Genomic DNA, 27,590 nt, shown 5'->3' on the forward strand with positions numbered 1-27,590 from the left:
GATAATTGAGTAATAGGATTACACCTGGAATAAACTTATGATTAAAAAAATGCTCATTCTTAGCCCTGTTTCTGATGTGAGAAAGGCATCCTTATCTTCAGCACAAGTTCTGGCTCAGGAATCGCATGATAAGATGGTTGGCGCATGCTATTCAGAAAGACAAGATTATTCCCTTTGTCTTTGCTGATGTTAAAGTCCATTGGAAACTTTGAATTCTCCTAAAGTAAAAAAGGAAAGATGGCATTTTAATTCATCTCCTTTGGGCCTTTTGCTTTGGAAGGAATAGTAGGAGACTATTAAGCAACTTTGTTAAAAGTAAAAGTGCAAAAACTGTGGAATTCTGAGAACTTGCACATTTTTAGAGAAGACAAATACTGACACTCAAATAAGAAACTCCGTTGGGTTGATTGCTTTGGATTAGTTGATTTCTGTTGGAATAAGTATCTCCCAGCCAAGGTCTATTCTCATTTTACTGAACTGCGTTTTAAGGTTATATGTTATATTATAATATGAGCTCTTGCCTCTGATCAGGGTGTCCCTCATGTTTCCATACTGTGCAGTTCATATCCTAAGATACAGTGACTGCTCGCGTGGCCTGGAAGCAGCACTGACCTTCATTCTGCTCTCTTTCAAACCACCATGCAGCACCCCACCACAGACAGCGGAGACCCCGCTATTTCTAGGTGGAGCACTGCAGCAATCATCAGGGAAGGGGAAGATGCCTGAAGCTGGCAGCTGTGAAGCATGTAAAGTTGGCAAGCCAGTGACTGTATGGAGATTGCTGGTGAGAAAGCAAGGTGCTGGTTGCATAAAAAGCCAAATATCTTGGGTGGGAACCCATGACAATTCAAACGGGGAAGGGGACAGATCTGTTGGGATTTAGAAACTTACACGCTAACTTTGGAACTCGCTATGGGTGAAAAGGCCAAGAGACAAGGAAGAGCAAATCCACTTGCTGGTTATTAGATCAGTTTGATTGGGGGAAGAAGGGAGGTGTACATATCAGAGAGTTTTAGGACCGAAAACCACGGCAGAACCATGCGACTGACCTGTGGTTAGGCTGTACCCATCTGCTCTCAACTTTGGTTTTTGTGTTGGGTGTGATGTGTGAGCAGGGGGAAGTTAGTCCCTAGAGGGACCCCTCTCACCACTTTACAGCGCACTCACAAGTCTCACAGGCCACTCAATGCTTTTTGTCTGAATGAAACTAAGTGTAGCCCGGGCCAAGACACCTCAGGAGGATGCTGGGAGATGGCAACAGCTAAGCAAGAGACCCAGGTTTCTGGAGGGATACAATATTGAATTGGTTTTTAATTCATTTCTGTTTAATTTTTTTCTCATTTTGTTGTTTTTTATCATGTTTTTCTTTGGGTTTCTCTCTGTTTTACAGTTCTTTTGGGCTCTTCTTTTGAGGCTGTGTTTGATGCGTTGGCTTCCCATCCGCTGCTCGTAACCATCTCTGCTATGAGTTGTGAGTGAGCCATCACCATGCTTCTGGGTTTTCATTTTATTTTGTGCTTTTGTTATATATGGAAGTCCAAATTACACCTGGTTTTCTTTTTTCCCTCATGATATGTTCGCTTTTCAGCAGGATCATGACAGCTACCTAAATGTGTGTGATGCCAGAGGCCTAGAACACTTGGGATTCTGCCTGAGGGGCTGGCAGAGATTTGGGTGGTGCCAGTGACTGTGGTTTTGACAATTCTGGGGTTTCAGAGGCAATGGGAGGGGAGTTCTCTTATCTTACATTTTTGGCTCCAGCTTCCTTCTATTCATTTGTGACTCCCCATTGGGATAAAGTATGCTGCTGTCATTAATGATTCTACAAAGTGCTGCTGTTTAAATTAGCAAGTCAAAACACATATAAGAGGTGCAGAATTTGTCTCCACAGAAGATGTGGAGATACATATCCCTGCATATACCCCATCAGTCTAACTGATGGAAGCAGAAGATTCCTAGAAGTCACAGAGATATTTCCTTCTACTTTATTTAAAGCTTCCTTTCACTTTTCCTTCTTATCACAACTTTTCAAGCAGGTAATTTCAATCCAAGATATATCTCCAAGTGCTTCCCATGATCTATGGCATTTCCTCTCTCCCCTTACCACCTTCTCTTCAATCTACACTCTCTTTTCCTTTTCTTAGTGCTGGAAATCCTTCCTCTGTTTCCAGGAGAGGTGGGTTAATGGTCCTAGATGACAGCAGACCTGTCAGGTGCAAAGGTGGTGGATCTCATGAGGTGTTTGTGCAGGCTTCCAGAAAGTTAGGGATAAACCAGTGGTCATGTTCCATGAGAATACCACAAGCATAAGAAATGTCAGGAGGAAAGTACTGGCATCCAAATAGAAGTTTTGAGGATGGAAGCTGGAAACCAGGACATCCGAAATATCAATCTAGGGACAAGTGAGGCAAGAGGAATAATTTTAATGTCTACTTATGAATGTGGTGTAAGGAGCAGGGATTCAGATTAATTTGGAAATACGAGCACTCCTGAAATACATACAAGAAAGACAGACTTCATGTGAATCTAAGGGAGACACTGCTGGCACATAAAATACAAATGATCGTGAGTGTTTGAACTGGAGAATGATGAAAAGCTGATGGGTGCAAAAGAGGACAGTTTGGAACAATGCATCCACTATGTATAGGATTTTGTTACCTAATTCTTTGTGAGGTAGTATACATTGCTAATACATTGAAAGGAACACATAGAATAATTTTTGCTCTGTGGTAGTGATCTAAGAGATTCTCCCAAGGTAAAACTCATTTTAAACCAAGCTTCTAACACAATGCAATATACTTCGTATCTCTGCCATCTCCCTGACAGCGCTGTGTAATAAATTACTTTAGCTTTGTGCTAGACACAATCTGAATGCAGGAAGAGATATACTTTACTGTGAGTAACATTTTGGATAGTAATACTGATGTGGAAAAATTAAAAAATAAATCATGTATGGTTTAAAATTGTATTTCAGCTTGCTAGCGTATTACCTTCATCTCATTCTGTGTTTTCAAATCAGTTGGCTTATATAAGATTCCATAGTCTGAAGCTCCTAACTGTTACAAGTCCAGTTCTGTGTCAAATGTGGACCAGTATGGACAGCAAGTACACTTTATCCAGGCTCTTTTCCACTACTGGGCAGTGCAGTGGTGGGATGAAATTTATTAACTGGAAGAAATGAAGTGTGTAAAGAAATCATCTGGAAAATTAATGTTGATGAATTCAGAAGAAAGGTCAATAACAGTTGGGTATACAGTATGTGCTACAATAAATGCCCAGGCAGGAGCTGCTTGTTTGTTTGGATGAAAAACAAGGTATCTCCACAGCCATGGCAATATTTGATTGCAATGATAAGTGACACAGTCAAAAGGCATGACTAATTGCCTTGTGACTGGCAGGGCAGTCAAATATAGTTAGAAGAGGTGAAAACTTTATGAGGGAAAGATGCTGTTAACACAGTTAGCATCTGCCTGTTTTGTTCAAAGCTTTAAACATCCTGTCAAAACAATTACAAAGACTTGCTCAGTTGCAGTGCTCTCCTTTTGCTGTGGTACCACGTGAGAAAGGACTGGAGAGAGAGCCCTTTGGGTTCAGCTGCAGGACTGGCTTGGTTTTGGGACAGGTGCACAGCTGAAAGATGGCTGGGCTTTTGGCTTGCTTCTAAAAGAGGAGGGGAGTACATTTGCACACTGCCTAGAGTTCATTTCAGAATAAATCTAATTAAAGACTGCAAAGGTAGCCTCTCTGTCGGAAATACTAAGTATTATAGTAATTATTAATCTAAAGAGATTTTCAGAGACATTGCCCATCATACTGAAACCAGCACATGTGGTACTTGGTTCAGTACATTCACAGCTGATAACTGAAGACACTGAAATAGGGAAAGAACGTGAAAGAGAGACTCCCATGGACTGCAAACACTGAACAATATTGGTTTTGAAAAGATTACAGGTTACACACTAGAATTGTTCACAGTATGTTCTTATTTTACGGCTCATTAAAAGTATCCAAACACACTAGCTTCCATTCATAATGGAAAAGAGGAACATCCTCTTACTTTTGAATACGTAGAGCGCATATGCGATGGCTTATTCCAACAGATAAATTCCAGTGGCCAGTATTCTGCTTTTCAGGAATTCACATCAGTGAATTCACTGGAATTCTGAAAAATACTTTGCAGTCATTTGTCAGTGGGAATCCTAAATGTATGCTCCAGGAGGAATGAGGTACATGATCATGAATCAGCTATTACCTGCTGCTAAATAAGTAGCTTTTAGCTCAGGCTGGTGTACTGCAAGATTAAGTGCTGCATTAAGTGCATGGGATACACATACGTGTTCTCCTTGTGGAGTATTTGATTAACATAAGGGAGTTGTAAGACAGACTTGTAGCTTTGGGGTTTTTTGGTTAGAGTCACTATAACTTAAGAGCTGAATTATACACTATTCACGTGTGTATTAGGGGCACAGTGTTGGTGAACTTGTTTAAAAAACATTTGAAGTTTTATTCTTTTGGAGAGTATTGAAACTCACAGCAACTTCCCTGTACCTAAAAGGAAGCAACTGAATTGTATGTATTTAAACTGACAGAAGGGTGCCCTAGAATAAAAATACAGAGTTTTAGGCTTACTTCTGAAAGCATAGGCACAGCTGAAAGAAGAAACATGAATCGACTGACCTAAGTGGGACAAGTTATGCAATTAGAATTGTTGTTAATGTGCTTAAATTTCTGCAAGAGGAGGATCTTTATTATGAGTATGTTTAGCTCTTTGCCCAAGCTTCACCTTGTGATGGAAGGTGTCTGGGCCTGAACCTGGTTTTGCCATGTCAATTTTGAAAGCACTGCTGTTAACTCTGGTGCTTCTAGCTAGGCTGAAAGTATTTGACAGATGTCATTATTTAAGTGCAATTTTTTCAGAACGATGACATCTTCAGTAAGTGGACTCACACAGTCTAATGTTCTTGTGGAGGCAGCAGTGGCAAGAGTTGGAAGTGTTGCTCAGCCCCCAGAGCAGAGAGAGCCTGCAGCTCGGATGAATAGTTACAGGAGGACCACCTTCTTCCCAAGGCCACTATATCAAGCCTTCACTTCCCAAAGACACAAAGAACAACAGAATCGGAGAAAGAGAAAATAAAAAATACATAGTTAAATAAAGATAATGGATATACTGGGAAGAATCTGGAAAAAAGCAAGAAGTCTGAAAGTCACAAGTTCTTAATTTGTTTCATCTTACAAAGGATGTGGACAAGCAGTGTCAGCAAATGCATATGGTCATCTGCCCTGGGTCAGAGTAGGGGATCCCCGTTCTTGCCCTGACCAGGCTGCCCTCAGGCTTTGCTTAGCTTGTGACTCAGTTTTGCACTTGCACTTGTTTACTAGCTTTTCCTTTGACCTGGAGTTTAAAAAGGAAAATATGATCTTGGAATAATGTTCTTAGCTCTATGTCTAGACCATTACTATTCTAACCTATCACTGCAACCACCTTGCCCTCTCTGTAAAATAAGCTTTTCAAGAAATGCAGAATTGGAGAATGCTGTCTGTTTAGCTGGCTGCTAGAGCAGATGAAGACAGTAAGAGATTTGTATCCCTTGGGTACCTACGAAATAGCAGTGTAGGTGAGAAGTTCTCAGGAGTTAGCTGCACAGGGGATTTAATAATCTGCTTTGTCTCTGAGATTTTCTGTTGTCTCCCTTCAGCCTCGCAATGTTGCTGGTTTTCGAGGAACAGTCCGCTACGCTTCCGTGAATGCACATAAAAACCGAGTGAGTATTTTTGGGTTATAAGGAGTTAACAGCAAGGTTATTTCTCTTCAGAAACCTGTTTTCAGGAGCAGGGGAGTCAGAGGTCTAAGTTCTGGTTTGTTACCTACAGGAGTTGGCATATTCAGTTCTATGTGGTGGTCAAGGCTGTTGACTGCAAAATCAAAATTATGATTCAGATATTCAATCCTCTCTAGTTGGCAGCCTTAATAATTGTAATTACTGCATTATCAGATGCTTTTTAAGAGAAAAATAAACAACCCATGCTAAAGTGGAAATCAGGTTAAGTGCCAGGCTGCTTGCTGGTAGTTTCTAGCGTAACTTGGCTGTGAATTACCAAGTGCCCGATCCCCAAATCCATTCTCCACCTGGAATTTTTAACACTAACATCAAGCCATCAGGTGAAAAGCCACCTAATGAAAGCTCCGCTTTTTTTCCCCTGAAAAGAGCCATCATTTTCATAGTGTCTGGCCTGTTTCATTCTAAATGCTCCCAGAAGTCTCATCCCACATTCTTCAATAACATAGCTGTGTGGACAGTAAACCGTAAGTTCTCTGGTTCTGCTGCTAAGTGCTTGCCACATGGAAGCTGTCAGGCCTCCTGCATTACCTCCAGGTTTCTGGCCTTACTTGGGATGAGTCTTTAGGGTGACCTGTTACATATGAGGAATTTTCAGGGGTTTTAGGAAAAGAAGTTATTGTCTACAGAAGGTGGAAAGTGTGATGTGGGGAGAGCATTTGACTTCCACCATGAATTCATTCTATTTCCTAGCAGACACTGAGACACGTGAGGTAAAATTTTTGGAAGAGCTGAATAGTGCCAGCTATAGCTGGCATCAGCTGAAGGTATATTTGGACACAAAAATTGCTGTGTAATGCATGCTATTCTGAGAAATCATGTTCTAGACATTGAATGTTGAGCACCAGAAACAACTTCATGTGCTTTGGCAATTTCAGCCTTAATGCCCATGATTTGATTTCCCATTTGCTAGGCCAGGAGGAGAGTGGTGTGTGGAAACATAAATCTGTAAATTGTCGTGGTGCTTGATGATGAGTGTTTTGCAAAAACCCTTAAGTAAATGTTGTCGTGTGAAAAGTGTTTGAATGATATTTAGCTTAAAAATAATAATAAAAAAGACTTTCTACACAGAGTTTGGGTTTTTTCCTTTTTCTAGGTTATTCCTATAAATATTTTGTTTTATATTAATAAATACTCCACTCCTGTATACTCAGTGAGGGAAAATCCTATGGAAAACTTGTGCTTTGTTGTATAGCTGAAAACCTCTTTCCTAATATATTCACAGAAAGGAATAAAAATGATGCTATTCAGGTGGCTGTATTGACTTTACCAAGTTGAATAAATGCTTGAGTTTGCATCTTTAGCCTTTAATCTGGCTTCTTTAATCATTGAGTGGGAAATATGACTTCTCTGCCTGCTTTTTAAAATGAGGTAGCTCATCTGGAAAGCACACCTGGACTGCTGAGCAGCATGGAACTTTGCTCCTCAGTCTTTGTCTCTCTTCTCTCCAGGAGATGGGTAGACATGATGATCTGTGGTCCCTCTTTTACATGTTGGTGGAGTTTGCCGTTGGTCAGCTTCCGTGGCGAAAGATCAAAGATAAGGTAGGAAACCTAGTGTCCATGCTTAAGATAGGGTGCTACATTTTTATTATTATGACTTATTATTCCTCCTTTAGCTCAGTGCAGCTTTTTGCTGAAATAAAGCCAGAACCTGATTTTCATCAAATCTTACTGCAAGATGCTAGCCTGCTTTTGTGTATTCTGATGTACAGTGTGGAGCTTGTCTTATTTGGAGTAGCTAGACATTTTTCTTATGTACATTATTAATCATATTTGATCAAGTAACTTTGACTTCGTTCTTACAAAGCAAACAGCAAAAGCAGAAAGACTGAGCTGTCCTTTTGACAAATATAACTTTTGGAAAGGCGGGAGGATAACGGTTTGCTGTGCCAAACAAGCCAAATGGGAATCACAACTGGAAAGTTAAACGGAATAAAGCTACCTGGTCATGTTGTCTTGGAAATAGTTTGTACTACAGAATAAAATCCCTGGAAAGAAACAGGTCACCTGTGCAGAAAGCCCCGCTAAAGGGGCAGCTGCTGAAGAGTGTTTCCAACTCAGCATTCCCCTTTGACCTTTGCCTGCAGTGGTCAACCTCACTTTGCTAGGAACACCAAACAGGAGAAGTGTGTAGACACAGTGCTGGTCAAAGAAGAGGCCATGTTCCAGGAATGTTAAGACTAGATGGTATTTCAGGAATGATAAGACTGCACAAATGTGAAGCAACAGAGGAGATTCTTGGCTCTGAGATACTTTCTTTTTTCCAGGAGCAGGTTGGCATGATAAAAGAAAAGTACGAACATCGAATGCTGCTAAAACACATGCCTTCAGAGTTCCACCTTTTTCTGGATCATATTGCAAGCCTAGACTACTTCACCAAGCCAGACTATCAGGTAGGAGCCTTTCTTTGTTATCAGTCTGATGCATGGCACTTTGGATTGGCATTTGGATTTTCTAACTTTTCCATGCATGTATTCATATCTGCCTGAGGAATACCTTTACTAGCACCAGGAGAAAATGGTTGGACTGTACCATTCTACAACCTCTGAAAAGTTTTTTCTCCTCCTACCACCACAAAAATAATCCTGTACTCCAGACCAGAAATCTCTTTCCAAGCAGCAGAGTACTTTTGTCTTTCATTAAAACGCAGAAGTTTTGAGATAGTCCAAAATGACAGAATTTTAGCACAGCTTGCCAAAGTCTACAAAGAGCCTAGGCCAATAGCCCAACATGCACATCAACCCCTCTGTTTTCTTGTAGACTTATATGGGCTTTAGCTGTCATTATCTGTTTCTTTAACATTCATCTTAACAATTTTTTTCTTCCATTCGCTGTTTACTATCAGCATATGTGATCAGTTGCAGTAGCTCAATTAACACAATATAACAGAGGCAATTTGATTCTGTGTCCCTGTTTTTATCACAGTGGCTTGCTCTGTACATTAAAGACAGAGTGATGAAACCAACGTCTTACTGGCAGATCAGTGCAGTCTTATACGTGTGCCTGCCCCTGTTGATAGTGCATCGAATGAGTGGGAAAATGGTAGGAGGGTGTTCCAGCAAACTCCAACAGTGCTTTTGTATTTTAGCCATGTACGTGTTGCAGCATAGCAACCGCTCCTTTTTAAAAAAAGAAAAAAAGGCACATACTTTCTGGGTAGTACAGTGGAAAAACAACATATTTGCCACTAAGATGGAGGGCTATAGGGGGATGGAGGGGGGACTGAGAAGATGCAGAGGGAGCTGGATTTGTTTAGCCTGGAGAAGAAAAGTCAAAGAGGGAATCTGATTGCTGTCTTCCACTGCCTCAAGGATGGTTGTGGGGAGAACAGAGGCAGACTTTTCTCAGAGGCAGAAAGGGAAATTGCAACTAAATCTAGGGGAGAAAAAAAATCAGAATGAGTGTTCTTAAGTACAGAACAGGTACCCAGAGAAGCTGTGGAATTTTCATCCTGGGGGATTTCCAGATGTCAGCTGAATGAAGAACCTGATCTGACTTTCCAATTAGCCCTAGTTTGAGCAGGTGGTTGGATTAGTGCTCTCCAAAACTCCTTTTGAACCTACATCCTCCTATATTCTATTCCATCTTAAAATAATTGTGCCCTAACAGTACTGAAAAGCCATCTTTGAGATGGAAATAAAAGGAGTTGTTTCCAGACAATTTTAGTGCAGTACAAATCACAAGCAGATCTTTCACAGTAGGGGATTTGTCTGAAGCTGTGAATTGCCTCTTTGCCTTCAGTTCCTTGCAGGTGCAGCTCTGGGAAGAAGCCTCCAAAAGGGAACTCCCCACAAATGTCTGGCACCTGCAGCTTGCCACCAAATACTGATTCTCTTCTAGCTCGACTTGGAGGTCTATTCCAGCCAGCAAATTCTCCAAACATCTCAGTTCCAGAGATGTCTTTGTATTGATTGATTACAGTGAAAGATTAAAAAATATATCCAGATGGCATTTCAATTTGTCACTAGTACCGTTCCCTCAGGGAAATTAAGGAAATTGGGGAAGTATGTCTATATATGAAGTCATGGTTTATTTAAAAATTGGAATTACAAGATTAGAAATAAGGAAACAGAATAAAACATATCAATATAATTTGAAGTTACAGTTCACCAATTCCTTTCTTAGCTCTTTAATATGTTTCAATTTAAGATATACACTAATCACCAGGTGAGGATTATGACTGCAAATGCTGTCCTGTAGCTGGGCAGGTTTGGTGTTTCATATAGCTATCCAGCTCGAGTTGACCTCCATGTTCTCTTTGAGAGAAATGATGAAAGGGGCAGCTTCACTGGGCTGAAGAAAAGGTTTGTCTGGCCTTGTAGCATGTGTTGGCTGTGGGAAGATTATAAAAGAATGAGCGTTCATTAACATTTTCTCAACAAGTTCTCAAAGCTTGAGGATCAAGGTTCCTTGAGGCTCAAGAATCTCCTAAACCAAAACTATCTCTGAATTTCGTAGCTCTCAATGAACTTGTCTTCATTCATATAAAACTTTAGGATCCACCATGTAACAGGGAGGCACCGCAGCTTAGGTGTTTGCTGTGAGAAGAAATACTTTCTTCTTTTTCTTCTAAACCTGCCACTTGCCAGTTTGTTTAATGCCCCTTACATCTCAGACACAACTGTGAACATTGGTCCCTAGCCCCTCTCCTGCTTCCCAGCCACACAGAATCTTACAGACCTCCATGGTATTGCTCTTCAGTTACTCTTTTGCCCAGAGTAAGGGATCCTAGTCCACTTACTTGCTTTTTTCTCAGAAGGAAAGCTTTCCACACCTTTGGTTTGTGTCCCCCTCTGAACCTTGTCCATTTGTACCTTTGTGAGGTGAGGACTTGCCAGCATTGCATGTTCAAGATGTATGTAGCCCATGAAGTGATAAACTGCAAGTACAATGATCTGTTCCATTCATAAGACTTTCCAATATTCTACCTGTTTTATCCAGTGGCAAGGCAGTTTGGATTGCTCCTATCTCAGTGTACCAAGTAAAGCTTTGGCTTCTTTTGCAGTGGCATGAAGTTTTAGTAAAATCCTTCCTCTCCCACCTCCATCATTTTGAAGTGGGGAATGATGCATAAATGCTGCATGTGAGCATCTGATAGTAAGATCGTTCTGACTGGTCCCTCCTCCCTCACTGTCTGAATTCTGATGTATTATCCCTCTAACTTCTCCTGATACCTGTCTTCTGGCTTTGCAGGCTGCTGGATATCATAAGATGCTTTTGACTTTAGAAAGAGGCCAGAAATGAATGTAAGAAGAGCCGTACTGAGTCAGCCTCTCCTTTCTTGCTCTTTTTTAAATGGAGACAGACAATAGGGGCCTGGCCACTGCTGCTGTCCTCCTTGCTCCAAGTGGTCCATCCCCTGAAGTTTGCAATCTTTTTCTTCAGCTCTGCCACCATCAGCATCTGCAATTGTCCATCTAAGCAGATATGTTAGTGTGAAGGATGGGAAAGGAGGAAGGGTGGAACACACCTATAGCCTTCACCACCATTGTGCAGCACACCTTAACTGTTCCATGAAGGAAAAAGGAACTGCATCTGCTATCTTTAGACTTGGTTTATCACTGGCACAGGAAAAAAGTTTTAGGGATGGAATGCAATGCAGATACTTCATCTCAGTGACTCCATGACTTTCTCCCTTTCCCCCATCCTTCCTTCTCCATATTGTTTAAAAAACCAAAAACAACCTGAAAAAACAACCACACAAAAAAAACCCCAGTCCTTTCCCACCACTCAGAGCTGTATTTTTCTCTTTCTCTCTCTTTCTCCATCCACCCTGGCTTATGGATTTTTCTCTCTTTGTGTGAATTCTCTCTTCTGTGTCTCCTAGTTTTCAAGTTCTCCTACTCACACCCTTGCCCCTCTGTGATTAGTTTTTTCTTTTTTACACTTGTTAACCACCATGATTATCTCTTGTTTGCCTCAATTAAGTAATCACGCTACTGTCATTTCCCCTACTGTCATTTCCCCTACCAGCTCTGATTGGAAAGACCATAATCCTCCGTAATGCATGAAAATAACATTGCTGACACTCAGGACTACAGCTGACACTCTGCAGCATCCAAGTAGTCACCTTGGATTTTCCCTCCACCTTGCGGAGGAAAAACACTCCATCGTGTGTCTGCAGCAGGTTCACTCTTAATTAGCCAGCGATCTTAGCTGGGCCCAGAAGCTGATGGGATAGCGAGCTTGTTCTTCCTTGACCTTCTCCCCACGGTAGTGAAAGTTGCCAAGATCATACTTGGTCACAGACGGTGGCTCTAGATCCATGGGAATTGTCTAGTTCTGGACCATTGACACCTATGCCCCAAGGCCAAGCCATCAAAAGGTGTTTGTTGGTAGTCATCTGCCTTCCCTTAGCATTTTAGATCTTCCAAAGCACACTTCGTGCTGAGTGGCAATTTCATCGCAGTGCTGAGCCCCTGAGATCATGTCAGAAGAGAGGTACCAGGCTGTAACTGAAGACTGGAGACCATTACTCGGTTGGATAGATGGCACAAGCTTTGCCTAGGCATAGGTGAAGAAAATGATGGTAGAATAAAACAGAGTTGAGCTGTCACGTGATGGACCTTGCTTGCACCTTGTGTTTATGCACTTCTTGGGCTCACGGCCTCTGACATCAGACCTGTCCCTTTAATGGATCGTTGTCAGTGTTGATTCATGATCAGCATTGAACTTCTAGCACTTTCACAGCAGGAGGATGTGGGCTTTAGAGCAGCATTTTTGGGTTTTCTGGCTCATTTGACAGCAAGAGACATGCTTTTTCCCTGGCATAATGAAGATAGGGTATTAGAAAGGTGCATGAAAATCTTTGCTACGACAGTTGCATGCTGAGCCCAACTGGTAGAGGGGTGGTTTCAGATATGGTTGAGGAGGTGGCTGGCTTCTCTCCCCAAAGATCCATCTTTTTACAGCGAGTATTAGAAAATGAATAGTGACCTTTGGTTCTGGAAGGTTATAGAAATTGGGGTACCTTTGCCTGGGAGCCCATCAGATCCTCTCAGCTGGTGGATTGTGACTTGCACTTCGCCCAAGAAAATGTGATCACATCACCTGTGATTGTGTAAGAGACTGACTGTCTTGTACTCATCCAGAGCAGATGCGGGACGTTAAGAGCATTGTACATGGACCTCTCCCTTTCAGAGCCAGTCAATACCAGATACTGTCAGAGCATTTGGGAAAGACACCCTGTGGACAACCAGTGCCAGTTTGAGCTGGCATTGGAAGTCTTCCCTCATAAGCTTAAGTTTTCTCCCCAGGCATCCCTCTAGGGCTTACAAACACATATCATGAACATTCCCTTGTCAAAAGAGAACCCCTGCCACTGAAGAGATGTGCCAAATACTCATTCTTCAATACTGTGTTGGGGATTATAGCGCAGATTAGAAACTTGAGCCAGAGCAATTTGCCACACCTGAAGATTACATCTTCGTAGATGAGCCCCAGAGAATTCAAGGCTGGAGCATCTGGACAATCCATAACTGTTTTGGGACCTTTTTTCACCTGATATTTCAGGGTTGACTGTGATTCATTTCCTGAACCTTGTCCAGGAGAAGGCATTTAACAAGATATATCATGACAATTTATTGGGTAGTTTTTGCACAATTGGCTGCTTCCCCCTCATTCTATTAGGCGTCAGCCCAGAACATGTTGCGCTACTACAAAATGTGCAATTAAGCTTTATGTCCTCATGGACATTAACATCATTAATAGAGAAACATGTTGAGCCTCTTCTTTATCCCACCAGTGGTTTTGGTACTCAGTGAGTTGGAATTGCACGTTGTCTTGTGGAAGCTGACAGGCTCTGATGTGACGTGGTCTAGACCTGGCACATGGTCTGACAAGCCATGCCCTCACCAGCCTGCACCTACCGATTCAGGAGTCCTTGTCCAGTGCTGGGCGGGAAAAGATGCCACAAGGGTTCCCTAGTTCCCATTGCTGTACCACAGTTTGATTTATCTGATGTATTTTCTTTACTGCTTACCCCTTTCTGTTGGTAACTCTGCACCAATAAGAGCCGCAGGAGTCTGAACAGCCCTAAAGGGCCAAAGCTGATCCAGTCCATGCTCTGCCCCTGTTTCAATAACATTCTCCCGTGACTCTGATAACCTTCCAAGAGAAAATTCTCTGTTTCTTCTCACTGAGGTGCTATGAATCTCTGCTTACCCTGTAGATGGGGAAGAGGATCTGATCTGCATATGTTGTCATTGCCTCCTTCCTCTTTCTGGACCCTGGAGAGGTGGAGTGCTTGCTGTACAGTGCAGCTAGTCTGAATGAAAGATACTGCCTTGTGCCTTTCCTGCTGCCTCCCAGCATTCCAGAACAGCCAGCATTTCCTTTGTATATGAGGAATTCACAGTGAGACCTATCCAAACTATTTTCCACCACAACTTCCCTGTGACTTAGAAGCTCTTTTCCAAGTAAGGCCAACTACAGGCACTGTGATAACAGGTTGCTTTCATAGGTCCCCGTCTGCATATGGTGTAGACCTGCTGGGTGTACTGGAGGTTAGTCCTGTCTGGTAGCTTCATGATTTGAGCCTAATTTTTTAGATTACAGATAGGTGTATGTAACTTTTTTTTACCTAATGCATGGATGACAGACATATGCGTTATTCTCAGCCAGTAGAGAGAAACTGGAATATCTTCCTGCATCAAGGAAGTCTTATGAAACAATGTTACTTGGTCATCTACTACTTTTTCCTACATTCCCTTACCACCTGAGCTCAGCCTTCACCTAAGCCTCAAACCCCATCAAGTGATTACTCATGATTTTTTTGAAAAAAACCAAACAATAATATTGTTCATGTATACACATGCTTTATATTCACTTCCTTTGTTTTTGTGTTCTGTCCAGACACCAAAAGGCTAGGTCTGTTACTGCCAAGAAAATAGGGCAAGCTAGGTCCATATATACAAACTAAAGAATTCTTAATAGAGTGGTGTATACAGGCATAGCTATGGTGGGCATAATATTCTTGCTGAAGAGGGATCCTGGGTTCATTATGAAATAACTACCTTTGGAAAACATGACCAGCTATATGAAAGATTAGCAGGGGACTGGAAAGAGCCAGCATGGATTTATCCAGGGCAGAGCATACCTGACCAACCTGAGCAGCCTTCTGTGAGGAAATGACTTCCATGGATGCAGAGAGAGAGCTGTGAACGTTATCTGTACAGTCTCTCATAATGTCTTTGTGGCCAAATTGGAAAGAGATGGTTTGAATAAGTAGACCACAAGGTTGGTGGCAGATTGTCTGGATTGCTGGGTGTCAAAAGGTTGTGATCAGCAATGTAAAGTTCAGTTGGTGGCTAACCACTAGTGATACCGCTCAGGAAACAGTACTGGACTAATAGTGTTCAGTGTCTCCATGAAAGACCTGAGTGGTGAGACAGGGGGACAGAGCACACTCTCAGCCAGTTCACAGAAGATACCAATTTGGGAAAAGCAGCTGGTTTGTTGAAGGGTAGTACTGATATGCAGAGAGACCTCACAAGGCTCAGCAAAGGCAAGTACAAAGCGCTTCACTTGGGATGGAATAAACATATAGAACAGTACAGGCTGGGATCAACTGACTGGCAAGGGAGGAGCTTCGCTTCTGCAGAGCTGTACATCTTAGGGGTGACTGAAACAGTAGTGTGTCCTTGTATCAAAGCAAGCTAACAGCATGCCGGGCTATATTAGGAAGAGCATAGCCAGCACGCCGCAGCACTCTCCAAACTAGCTGGCTGCAACAAGGCCTTTTACCATCTCATACCAACATACTCTTCATGCCAGTCCCTCTGCTGCCTTCTCCTAGCCTCTCCTCATCCCAGACATGTGTTCTCTTCTCTCTGCTTCTTCCTCCCCTCTCTTCCTTGGCTGCTCAGCCTCTTAACAGAACCAGCCACAGCTGCACCTTATCTGCATTGGCCAACCCACCGCCCCTGAAGCCAGCCCACAGCTGTACGTTATCAATGTTAATTAACCCAGCTTCATTCCTCTACACCAGCAGTGTAATAGAAATGGTTATTCCCTTCTGTTAGGCACTTATTAAATCACATCAGGAAAGCTGCATCTAGTACAAGAAAGACATACAAACTGGAGTGAGTCCAGTGGAAGGCCACCAAGATGGCTGGGAGCCAGAGCACATGGCATAAGGGGAGGGGCTGAGAGAAGTGGGTTTCTTTGACCTTAAGAAGGGAAGGATCAAAGGGGATCCTAGTTTTGCCTTCTGCTACCTGTAAGGCAGACTGAGCTAGACCATTCTGAGGGGCACAGTGAAAGGATGAGATGCAATTGATGCAATCCACAACAAAGGAAACTGCAATTAGCTATACTGGGAAAAGTTATCACCAGGAGGATGTCAGGCAGTAGTGGGATCTTCCCATCCTTGGAGATAGTCAGGGCATGCCCTTCACAGGGCATTGAGCAAGCTGATCTGACTTTGAAACTGGATCTGACTTGAAGGTAAGCCCTGCTTTGAGTAGGGGGTGAGCTAGGTCATTGCCTGAGTTCCCTTGCAACTTAAAGATCTTTTGAGTTCCAGCCTTCTGCATCTGTAGCACCTCCTGCCAAGGCTCTTGCTGTACTCCTTATCTGACATCCTGTGTAAGTGAGGGATGTCTTGTCATCTTCCTCCTGGCTCTGCCAAGTTAGCCGTGCTTGGGCCCAGCAGAAGGAAACTCAGCATGGGAGGCTTACAGTGACTGTGGAAACTTTTCTGATCCCTAGTAATACTGTGTCTCAGGCAGAGGATCCCCAGACAGGATCCAGTAAGTCTTTGCGTGACTTCTGAGAGCAATGGTTGGTGATGGGACCATGGTGCAGTTTCCCACTCCAATTTCCTCCTTTAAAAACTTTGACCTTTCATCAGAAGTATCAAGGGTTCAGAGAAGACTGAGAAAGCTCAGTAAGACCATGGAACAGCTTGAGAATAATGGCAGCTGAGGACACTTCAGCCTGCAAAAAAAGACCTTACGGGGAATACAATAGATGTCTGTAAAATCCCGAATGGCCTGCAATGTCAAATGCAAGCATTACAGAAATTATAGAAGAAGGTAAAAGTCGTTTTGACTGAGTGGGTCCTTGACGGCATGAAGGAATGCTAAGAATAAGACAGCTGAACTTCTAATTTTAGCAGGTGGTTTCTTACTTCAGACTGCTTCAGAATCAAAGGAATGGAAGGTAGCAGAAGCAGTACTAATTTTTAAATGGCTTCAGAAGATACCAGTTTCTGACACACATGTATACATCACAAAGAATCGGAAACCATGATAAAGATTGGAATTAGTGGACAGGTGAATGAGGATGATCTAATGAGCAGAAGTCCGTATCGCTTTTGTAAGGGCATGAGTCTACAAATGTAAGGAGGCTTTGGGGATGTGGGGGTATTCATTTCTAGAAGACATTTGACAGCAATCCTTGCCAAAGTAGCAGTCAGAAAGCAAATATAATCCTAAGAGTAATTAGAGTAGTATTAAAGGGTAAACAAAATATCCTTATACTATCATGTAAATCTGTACAAAGCATACTCTTACAGACTGTGTGTAGTTCCATTCTTGCATCTCAAAAAGGATATCTTGAAATCTGAGAAGTTGTCAGGAAGGGTGACAAGGGGGCTAGAGATAGATTCACTTCCAGATACAGAAAGACTAATTGGACTAGGACAGTACACTCTGAGAAAAAGAGGATTGGCATGTACATGACATCTTTAAAATCAAAGGCAGAATGGCAAGAAGGGAATGTTTTCTGCTTCTTCTGATATGAAAATGAGCTGCCAAGTGGAATTAGCAGGTGACAGGTTTGTACGAACAAAGATTATTCACATAATTTGGTACATTCTTTGCCATAAGATATGTGTAGTCCAAAAGCTTATGTATTCAATGTAATCAGGCAGATTAATGAGAAAATATCCATCTAAGGTTACTAAATACCAGAAATACATTTACTAAAAGCAAGACTGTGACCCTTTAGTTACTCCTGTTCAGTTTTGAGCAAGAAATTCCCTGCCAACAGCAGCAGCACGATATGTTTCCATCAGAGGTGAAAGGGGGCATGGTGACATGAGGCTAACAAGCAGGAACGCAATACTATCGTATTAAATTGTCACAACAGTAAATTCCCTTTCAAGTCAAAGAAGCTGCTACCACTGCCACGTCATGTCCACTCTGGAGAGGTTTTACCTGTTCCTTGGTCTGACCAACAGTCAACTCTGGGGATTCTTTTCATCAATCATAGTGCCACTGCAGTAGTGGAGCACCAAATTCTAGGATCCTAGGTCACAAAAAAGGAGGAGAAAGATGGCTTAACTGAAAGTTGCAAATAGGCATTTTACTGCAGTTTGGTGGTAGGTAGTAGGAAATGGCAGGTGCGCCAGCCTTCTGATCATGCTGATAAACAGATCTAGGACATAAATGCAAACAAATAGGGCGTTTGTTCATGGTAATTTTGAGTCATAACTTAGTGCTAATTCTATGCCATAAGCCAAATGTATCTGTCACTATATTCTTTCTTCATACAAACTTTAGGCTGAATCCTCTCAGATCTGCATTGTTTAGCTGAATAATTTTATTAGAAATACAGGACCTCACACATGGCTGTGTTGGCCTACAGCATCCGTCTTCCCTTTGACAGTAGAACATCAGATTTCCCTGGGTAACGCATTGATGCACAGAGCACTGTTGCCAGTAGTTTCATTCTTCCCTGAAGAATATCTGTTCTTAAAAAGCAACAAGCATAAACCACATCAGCATGAGCATTTGTACCTGCTGTCTTCTAAAGAAAAATGTATCATCCCTTTTACAGTTTTATTTTCTTCCACAGCCAAATGTGGCAGGCCACGCTGTGGATAAGCATATCATAGGGCTCCTGACCAAGCTGTGTTGGAGCCAGACACTGCAGCGAGTCTCCATCCTAGGACCATGTTTTCCTGTTGTGTTTACGTCTTCTGGCAGCCCTTGAAATCTACATATCAAATGTACTATTCTGTATATGTCTAATCCACAGGAAAGCTGAGCTGAAGTTAAGGCTTTAGAGTTAGAGTAACAAGCCAACTGCAAGATTTCATCATATCAGTGTCAAAATGCTGCATGCACTTCTTTTGTAGATTTAAAGAAATTTCCATTACCAAGCCAAACCCAGCCTGAGAAACAACTGATACCATTTTGTAACATTTGCTTCCATTTCTTGGTACCTTTCATAGGCAAGGTGGAGGTTGTAAGCTACGCTTGGTCCTCATGCTCATACTTCAGATTTTCTGTGAGAGCTACCCTCAGCTATTAACGTAAGTTGTTTTTGTAAATTTATTCCAGCTAATCATGTCCGTTTTCGAGAACAGCATGAAAGAAAGAGGCATCACTGAAAATGAAGCCTTTGACTGGGAGAAGGCTGGTACAGACATCCTGTTGTCCACTAGTACCTCTACTCCACCACAGCAAAACACCAGGCAGACAGCAGCCATGTTTGGGTGAGTATTGCAGGTGCGCCAGTCAGAATATGGACATCCTCAATAACAAGGTCATTTTGGAAAGATTTCAAGGCATTATCATCCTGGGAAGTTGGAGCTGCACGGCAGCTGCTACTTGATTTGACTTTATAGGTATTACCGTGTGTCTGAGGCGATGGAACCCGGTTTTAGAGCCTTGCTACTGTCCTGTAAACACATTTTCTACTAGGCATGAGTGTGTGGGTTGGACTCACGTTGAGGGATGTCTGGAGACTTTCAGCCAGGATTGATGGAGGCCATATGCTTGTATATTTTGCATATTATATGGCAGACATGGCTGGAGCTTCTGTGAGAGTGCCTGCTGTGAGGCAGTTGTTGCCTTGCTGTGGGGTGGGTTTGTGATTGATAGTGAGGTGAATCCAGCAGAACGCACGCACTGGTCATGCCTCAAACACCAGTCCCTTGACCTTTACAGGGTGTTGTGTGTGCTGGTGCAAAGGTACGCAGAGCTTGGTGCTCAGAGATGGAAATGAGTCCAAACAAAAATTGATAAAGCTTAGTTCACTGGTCTGTCTTGGTGCTTTTGAAGGGGTTGGCATTAAGGGATAACTAATTCTTAGTAATATTATAGAAAAGCTGTAAGGCCTATTAAGCCTTATTTGCTCATGTGAAGAGGGAAAGTTTCTTCTTAGCTAAATACTGTGTAATAGGTGCTTCTGAAGAAGTTTGCAGCTTGCGTATCAAGGGCCCCAAGATGCTTTCATGGATCCATCCCACTGTCTTTGTGACTATATGTTAGGTGGAATCCTCCCATTCTGTTTCAGGATGTCATATCTGGGATAATGCTGGACCGCCTGTTTTTTCAACGTGGTAATACCCTAAAAGCTGCAAAGAAATTTCTGTGGGGCAGTGTAATAGGCCTCCTTCTTTAAGTACTAATAATTTAACTTTCTTCTTGTCTCTTCCATAGGGTGGTTAATGTCACTCCAGTACCTGGGGACTTACTTCGTGAGAACACTGAGGATGTCCTACAGGGTGAACATCTGAGTGATCAAGAGAATGCTCCCCCCATCCTGTCAGGCCGGCCAGCGGAAGGTCTCGGTCAGGCTCCAAACACGGCTTTCAATGAGGCTGAAGTTTGGGAAGAGACAGATGTGAATCGCAACAAACTCAGGATCAGCATCAGCAAAGTAAAGAACATTTATTTATCTCCTGTGGCTGTTGGATTTAGGGTAATGGATTCATAGACTGCTAGAAGCCATTCAGATCTACTTGTGTAGCATCCTACATAGCGCAGACCAAAAAGCACTGGAATTTCCCTATGGTAATGGGAAATTGCAAACAATTTTTTTACAGAGTAAAAGCCATTGGGATTAATTTGGATCTTTATGCAAATGACATTTTGGGGGCCAATAATGCTAGAGTAAATCTTTTGTACAATCATACTGTTATCTAGGACCTTGATACTTCAAGCAATGGAATTCTAGTCCTTGCATAGCTGAAACAATATCAGAAATGTCCCAGGTTTGGAAATTGTACACCAAAATTTTATTGTGTCCTAACGTCTTGGGTAAATAAATTTCTTCAGAGATGTCTTCATAAGCTGTATTTTTCCACATGTTGAATTATCATTGATTTTTCTCTTCCAGTTCTTAACTTTCCTTTCTAAGGGTAGCACAATCTATAAAGAGCATCTACTAATGGTTTCACCCCTGTGAAGAATGAAAGAAGCTATCACTTAATATTGTCATATTTCTGCATTCCAAGATCATACTAGATTTTTTAGCTTGCATGAAGTGTGTACTTCTGTTGGTGTTCCTCATAATCCCTAAGCTGTTTCTCAGTCCTTTCTTGTAAATATTACCTAATTTCTTGGAGGCATCCCCACTGAATGGTGATTCCATAGAAAATGTTAAGTATGAGAATCTATCAGTTATTTATTAGATCCACTTAGATATTGTGAGTAAATTAGTATTTGTTGTGTTGATCTCAAGTCGTGTTTAAAAATCAGAATGTCACCTGGCGTGACATCAGATACATGATACAGATAAAAAATCTGTTAGCAGAGAAACCTTCATCAAACAGACTTAAAATATTATCAGGGCATATCGGATTCACTTCACAAACTTGTCTTTAATGGACATTTGTGGACTAGCCTGTTAAATCTGCCGGTCTTCTGGGTCTGACCAGAGTTCACTTCAGTCTATACTGGCACAAAGTTAGTCCTTTCAGCCTTATAGGTATCTCCACTATTCTTAGTCTTATTAGAAAACATTATTCATAGACAAGAAATAATCTCATCTAACTTGCTTAAAATTCACTGGTGCAGATCATTTGGATCAATGTGTTATCTGTATGGAACATTGCCAGCAGCATTCCCCAATACGGAAAGTTGTAAACCAAGTTCAAATCACTTCCTCGTCTCCCACTGGTAAACTGTCTGCGTTCCCAGAAGTTCTCATTTGAAGGCACATGAAATAAGAAAAGCCTGGTAGAGTGGAACAGTTCTGTTTCTACAAAGTACAAGGAAAAAAAGAGTATTACAGAAAAATCCTGGTAACTCCTATGTGTTTTTCTGTTCCTTTGAACCAGCAGGTGACTCGATGCTCTTCAGTCATACTGAGATGTGCACAAGGGAGTCGTAAATGTCCTTTCTGCCTGTTAGTTGTACATCATGTCTTAGGTACTCAGTGCTGTCATTCACAAGCCCTGTCATATAACAGCAGTTAGAGGCAGGAGAGGTTTCTGCAAGATCCACAGCATGACCAGGTGACTCTCCTGCCAAGGGGTATGCTGTTTCTTGTCAGTTTACTGGCAAAGGAGCTCAGGGAGGTAGCATGGCAATGCGCACTTCAGTCCTGACAAGCTCTGTAGCTACACAGCAGTCTGTGAAATAGAGCCCAGGGCATCATGCTCTCCAAAGCCAAAGAAGTCTGTCCTTTCTCTCTGTGAGGGTTGTTATCTTTAGTCTGACTCTTGCCTGTCCTTTCATTCTGCTAGGCTTATTATCTTTAGTCTGACTGTTCTCTGAGAGAGAATCAGTTTTTAAGTCACAGTCACCACATGGAGAAAGAAAGGAGGCTGCGGATTTGATATGTAAGGGCATAGCTTCACCTCTGCTTGTAATCTCAGGCATCTCTTGTGTCTTTCAGAACTGCGGGGGCAGCAGCACCCTTCTGCTAGTCACAGCTTCACTATCCTTCATCTTCCAGTCTTGTAGCACTAGAAGGACTCTGGCTCTCCCCGTCTTGCTCTTTGTATTTAGGTGATGCGTAGATCTTGCCTTTTTTTTTTCTCTCCAATACCTAAGGTCATCCTTATTTCTCTGTTTACACAGTTCAGATCTCCTTCTGTCCCACTTCTCCCATTTCGATGCTAAGGACAGTTTACTTGACTAATGTCACTGTCCTCTCTAAATCCTTCTTCTGGTTCTCCTTCCTCTGCTGGATCAAAGTTCTAATTCTGTGTTTTTTCAGAAGCCTCTTCCTGCTCTCCTGCACACTCCCCCAGTTCTCTGCTCTTGAACCTTACCAAGCTGCCTGTTACCCTATGGTTACATCAGCACTTTGCTCCTTTCACAAACACATTCAGCCTTCCTTTGTCACTAAACTTCTCCTGGCTTGAATGGATTATAGATTAAATCATTATTATCTATTGTGCTTTCATTGTAATGCTGGAAATTTCTCCTCCACTCTCCCTAGCTGCAAAGGCTCCTTAGTTATGCATCCCAAACCCTGCCTAGACAGTTTAGATCTACTAATTTATGGACACTGACTGACTTGCCATATACACAGTACATGCACAAAGGCAGCTGTCTTGATCAGCAGCATTTTACTGAGAATCCTGCTCACATTCAGAGCCTCTGGCCTTAACAGAGAGCAAGTGAATGTAGGGCATGCTGCAAAGAAGGGTGAACACTCTCCGTGCTAGGAACTGGCACTGGCACCTCAATGCACATTCCCACACAGAGGCGGTGTGTAGCAGCTGACATTGCATGGCTGGCAGCACAACAGGGCTGAAAGCAAATCCTAGACTGCTGCTGTAGTCCTTGGACCATTCTGCCTCTATACTTTTGTCTAAGCAGGTCTTCTCTTCCAAGGGGAAGCAGCACAGTGGAAGGCAGAAGGCAGCTGTGTTACAGGCACCTACTTTTGCTCTTTTGTCTGCTGCTAAATGTAAAAAACCAAAAAATCCCACACAAGTTCACTGAGGCCATTTGAAAACAGAAAATATGTACTGGTAAAGTATGAACACTCAATGCTCACAAGTGTCCACAGGCATGTTCAGGTCCCTGGGTGACCTTGGATCTGTGGAAAGCTCTTACAGACGTTGCAATTGAGTATATGTCCTTGGGGACTTATTTAGAGGACCAAGATTTTAAAAACAAAAAAAATGCCAGACCATCTTCGGAATTAGGATAGCTTAGTCATATCAAGTTCATCAGAAGTAAAAGTATATATACTACAATATAATGCACGGACTTTGCACAGACAAATATTGACAAACAAGGGCTCTTAGACATCTTGGATAAGCAGTTAGGGTTTGTGTATGTAGGTTAGCCCATGATAACTCCTTTGGATCAACTATTCAGGGTAACTGCAATGCAAAGGCCACCTTGTAAAGGTGTGTGCATATTTGAATTGATTTAAAATCTATACTTTGTTTTAACACTAGAGAATTGCCAGGGCATATAGGCCCTTGCATTCATTCAAACATTGCATGTGTAGATTGTGAAAATGCAGCTGAAACTGTATCCTGGGAGAAAGCACAGAACAGTGAAGGATGGGAAATCAGCATCTTTGGTCAGATTTTGAGGTTCTCTGTGTTTACACCCTACAGACTCAGTGCATGGTGGAAGAGGAGCAGAGAAATGGCGTCTGCCCCAGTTCCCCTGTCCGAGTGCCTCCAGAGTCCCCTACTGCACAAGTGCGCTCCCTAAGATACCGCCGTGTGAACAGCCCTGAGTCAGAACGCCTCTCCACAGCTGATGGCAAAGCAGATCTACATGAAAGAAGGTTTGCTCACCCTCTGTAGTCTCCTGCTGCTTTTAGCAGTGTCTCGAGGATTGACTGTTGAGACCAACGTAATCATTAGATTAGCAAGCACTGGAAGTTCATTTCTGGGTGGAGGTGTTCATGGGCTTTATGATCTTTCTGATGAGACACTCATGTCTGTTAATAAAGAGAGTAAGTGGGAATGAATCTCATCCTGTCCCTGGATGGGCTGAACTCCACAGACAGAAGGATGGATATTTGTCAGAGGGAAGTCAAAGCATCAAATCAGAGATAATGTAAACAGTCAAAAAGCTTTTGGCTGGCCTGAGGTGGGAGGGAAGAATGGATCTTTTTAGTGTACATACAGGGATGCATGTATTCTGGGAGCTAGCTGGTAGATCCTGATCTCGTGGGTTTCATTGTTTCATTATTTTTCATTAATAGTAATAATAGTATTCCATTTTCAGCATATAGCATTGCACTTGTTTGCATGTGAGAAGTACACATTACACCATGATTTTGAGGGTAATAGGAATACCTTCTCTCAGATCCACAGCAAAGAAATAAACAAAACCCCCAGAATTATAAAAATAATGAAAAGAAACTTTTTAAACTATTGTGTGCTGTAGAACACATTACCAGACATAAGTCCTTGGTGCTGGTAACCTCCTTCACATCCTTTGTTACTCTGCCATCCTTTTCCCATTGCAAGTCAGGGCATGGACTGTGGCTCTAGGATGTTCTGGTGGGGTGGCTTCTCTGAAAGAGGTGGAGGAGAGACAAGCCACCTTCTCAGAGAAAATCTGACAGACTTCAGCCAAGCAGAACAGTCACAAGGAGACGGTAGCTGGAAATGAAGGAGGGTCAGAAAGAGCTAGAGAGAGGATGATCCCCTAACACTACCCCCAGTTTGTTAGGTACTGGTTTATTCTGGGTGACTGAGGGAAGCTTTAATGCTGAAAAGCTGCAATTCAGGAAAGATTGATTGTGTTGCTATTAATAATTTAGAGTTTGAATAACAAATCTTGGGTCTTGCTACATCTTCTTTTTCTTGCCCAGAAGAAAGGGTCTTTAAAGTAGGAAGGAGAAAAAAACCCCCGCATTTATAACAGTCAGCAACATTAGTCCTGTATGTTCATTAAATGCTTTTAACTTCTTCCTTTATTTCTCCCGCTCTTTTTGTCTACTCGGCATCATGCTGACTTAGTATAGAAAATGGGTATCATCCAAAAGGTGTCTCTTTCTCCTGCCTTCTTCCTTCAGCTCCTGTTTTTAAAATCAAGATCTTCTTTTCATCTTCCAAGCAGCCTGCACCAAATATGGTGCAAAAACAATCCCCCTCTGGCACACAGTCTTCTCTTTATTCTGTTTTTGTCTTTTCACAACGTAGACCTGACTCCCAGCACCGGGAAATTCTTCTGGCTTTCTGGAGTAAAATCTTTTACTCCAGGTGTCTCTCCTCTGCTGGGGAATGGATGAAGGCATTGACTAAATCCTTTTAGCAACAGCTTTTTAAAATCCAGTTGCTCTTCACACACAGAGTGTAGACCATTTTTAACTCTTACTTTGCATACTTAGTGTTCCCTATTCACAATAATAAGTTTTTAAGACTTTGACAAATACAGGCTTGCTTCTTTCAGATCCATCAGATGGCTTTTGCTGAGATCTTTGTTCTCTACATCAAACTTTGGTTCACCTCTTTCTCTAATTCCCCTTTCTTCACCAAATTTTTTTCGATTTTGCTTGTAATTTGTTCCATCTCAGCTCTGACCTTCCACTGTGTTAAAGATACCTAGTATCGCTTAGCAGCCCTCACCTGATGGTCAGTCATTTCTCTTTCTCCTCATGCTTTCTCACACATGGAAGGCTTTTCCCAGAAGAGTCTGCAAGGCTCCTGTATGGTCCTTGTCGAAATCCTTTTGTAAAACACACTGCAGCTGTCTTTCACTGGGCAGCAGACACTCTGGCTTTGTGCAGCAAGCTGCTAGCCTCGGTGGTAGACAGAGAAGCAAAGGAAGCAGCAGGTGCAGGCCAAATGAGAAGCATGGATCATAACACTGTGGAGCAGAAAGACAGAATTGCCACAGGATTTTCCAGCTGAGTTGCTGCCAGGGCTGTTGGGGCACAGGGAGCTTCCAGGGCATCTTTGAAAGGTGTTTCTGCACGGCTGCAGAAGCTGCTGCTATTTAGACTGTGAGCCACTGAACATTATACCACCCTTTGTAAAAGAGTACTTGCCATATTTCCTTCCTGTTCCTCCAAAGTATTTTGAGATCATCTATGCACAGTGGGATCAATGGTTCTTGCTGTCTTTGAAGAACTCATGTGGTCACCTTAGAGGCCTCAGTGGCCACCATAGAGATAGCACAGTGCAGCTGAAAAGGTTATAGAAGCCCAGCAGAGATGCTGTTAAATCAAACAGTAGATTTAGGATTTAGGGGTGGTTTGGGTTGGTGCTCCCCCCTCCCCTGCCAAAGCAGTAGAACTTACCAAAGGGGAAAGAATATATTGGTGTTGTTGGGGGAAACTGGTTACCATCCTGTCGTCAAGGAAGGACTGACTGTCATACTGAAGCACTTTAGGGGGAATATCTTCATACCATTGTAGATTCTAAAGAAGTATTTTTCCTTAAGCCTGTCTTTCTGATGTGTACCAAGAAATGTGTGAGAAGGACTATACGTGTTTTCTCTCACATCTTATGATCCCTAACTTTAACCACAAACAAACCTCATGTATTTTTAATGGCTTCCTGTTCTGTCTTTAGATCTCGAATGGATTTACCTGGCTCTCCGTCACGGCTTGTATGCTCCTCCCAGCCAGCCCAGATGCTGTCCATCGATACTGCCCAGGCTGACCGGCAGGCAAGTGGTAGGATGGATGTATCTGCTTCAGTGGAACATGAAGCCCTCAGCAATGCTTTCCGCTCAGTGCCACTTGCAGAGGAGGAGGACTTTGATAGCAAGGAATGGGTTATCATTGATAAGGAGACAGAGCTGAAGGACTTTCACCCAGGTGCTGAGCCAAGCACCTCTGGAACCACGGATGAGGAGCCTGAGGAACTAAGACCTATTGAAGAGGGTGAGGAGAGAAGGCGCTTGGGGACAGATGCTGCAGTCAGGCCGAAGACGCATGATGGGCGAAGTCGGGGTATGCAGCCTGTGACTGAGGAGGACAGTTCCCACAGACACGAAGGACCTTCTCAAACAGTATCTGACAGTAAACATGAACAGCAGACAGGAAGTCCAGCCCACTCCCCCCTACATTCAGCACCAGCTATCCGACAAAGGAGACGAGAATCTGAACCTACTGGTCCTCAGAGACAGGTAAGATCCCT

At 42.5% G+C, this 27,590-nt stretch overlaps 1 protein-coding gene across 5 annotated transcripts in view; it reads left to right on the plus strand.

Moving 5' to 3' along the window:
• Positions 1-27,590, plus strand: part of TTBK1 (tau tubulin kinase 1) — a 121,098-nt gene that overhangs the window by 56,348 nt on the left and 37,160 nt on the right. For 3 of the 5 annotated variants that reach the window (XM_040611811.1, XM_040611810.1, XM_040611809.1), the window contains 7 exons: positions 5,697-5,762; positions 7,289-7,381; positions 8,107-8,232; positions 19,129-19,283; positions 20,233-20,452; positions 24,102-24,277; positions 27,021-27,579. In XM_040611811.1, the coding sequence (XP_040467745.1) occupies positions 5,697-5,762; positions 7,289-7,381; positions 8,107-8,232; positions 19,129-19,283; positions 20,233-20,452; positions 24,102-24,277; positions 27,021-27,579 (1,395 nt within the window). Of the gene's footprint in view, positions 1-752; positions 798-1,390; positions 1,472-5,696; positions 5,763-7,288; positions 7,382-8,106; positions 8,233-19,128; positions 19,284-20,232; positions 20,453-24,101; positions 24,278-27,020; positions 27,580-27,590 lie in introns of those variants that run through there. The other 2 variants (XM_040611813.1, XM_040611814.1) reach the window with 2 other exon arrangements.

This window comes from Falco naumanni, chromosome 12, assembly GCF_017639655.2.
Source record: "Falco naumanni isolate bFalNau1 chromosome 12, bFalNau1.pat, whole genome shotgun sequence".
Lineage (NCBI taxonomy): Eukaryota > Metazoa > Chordata > Aves > Falconiformes > Falconidae > Falco > Falco naumanni.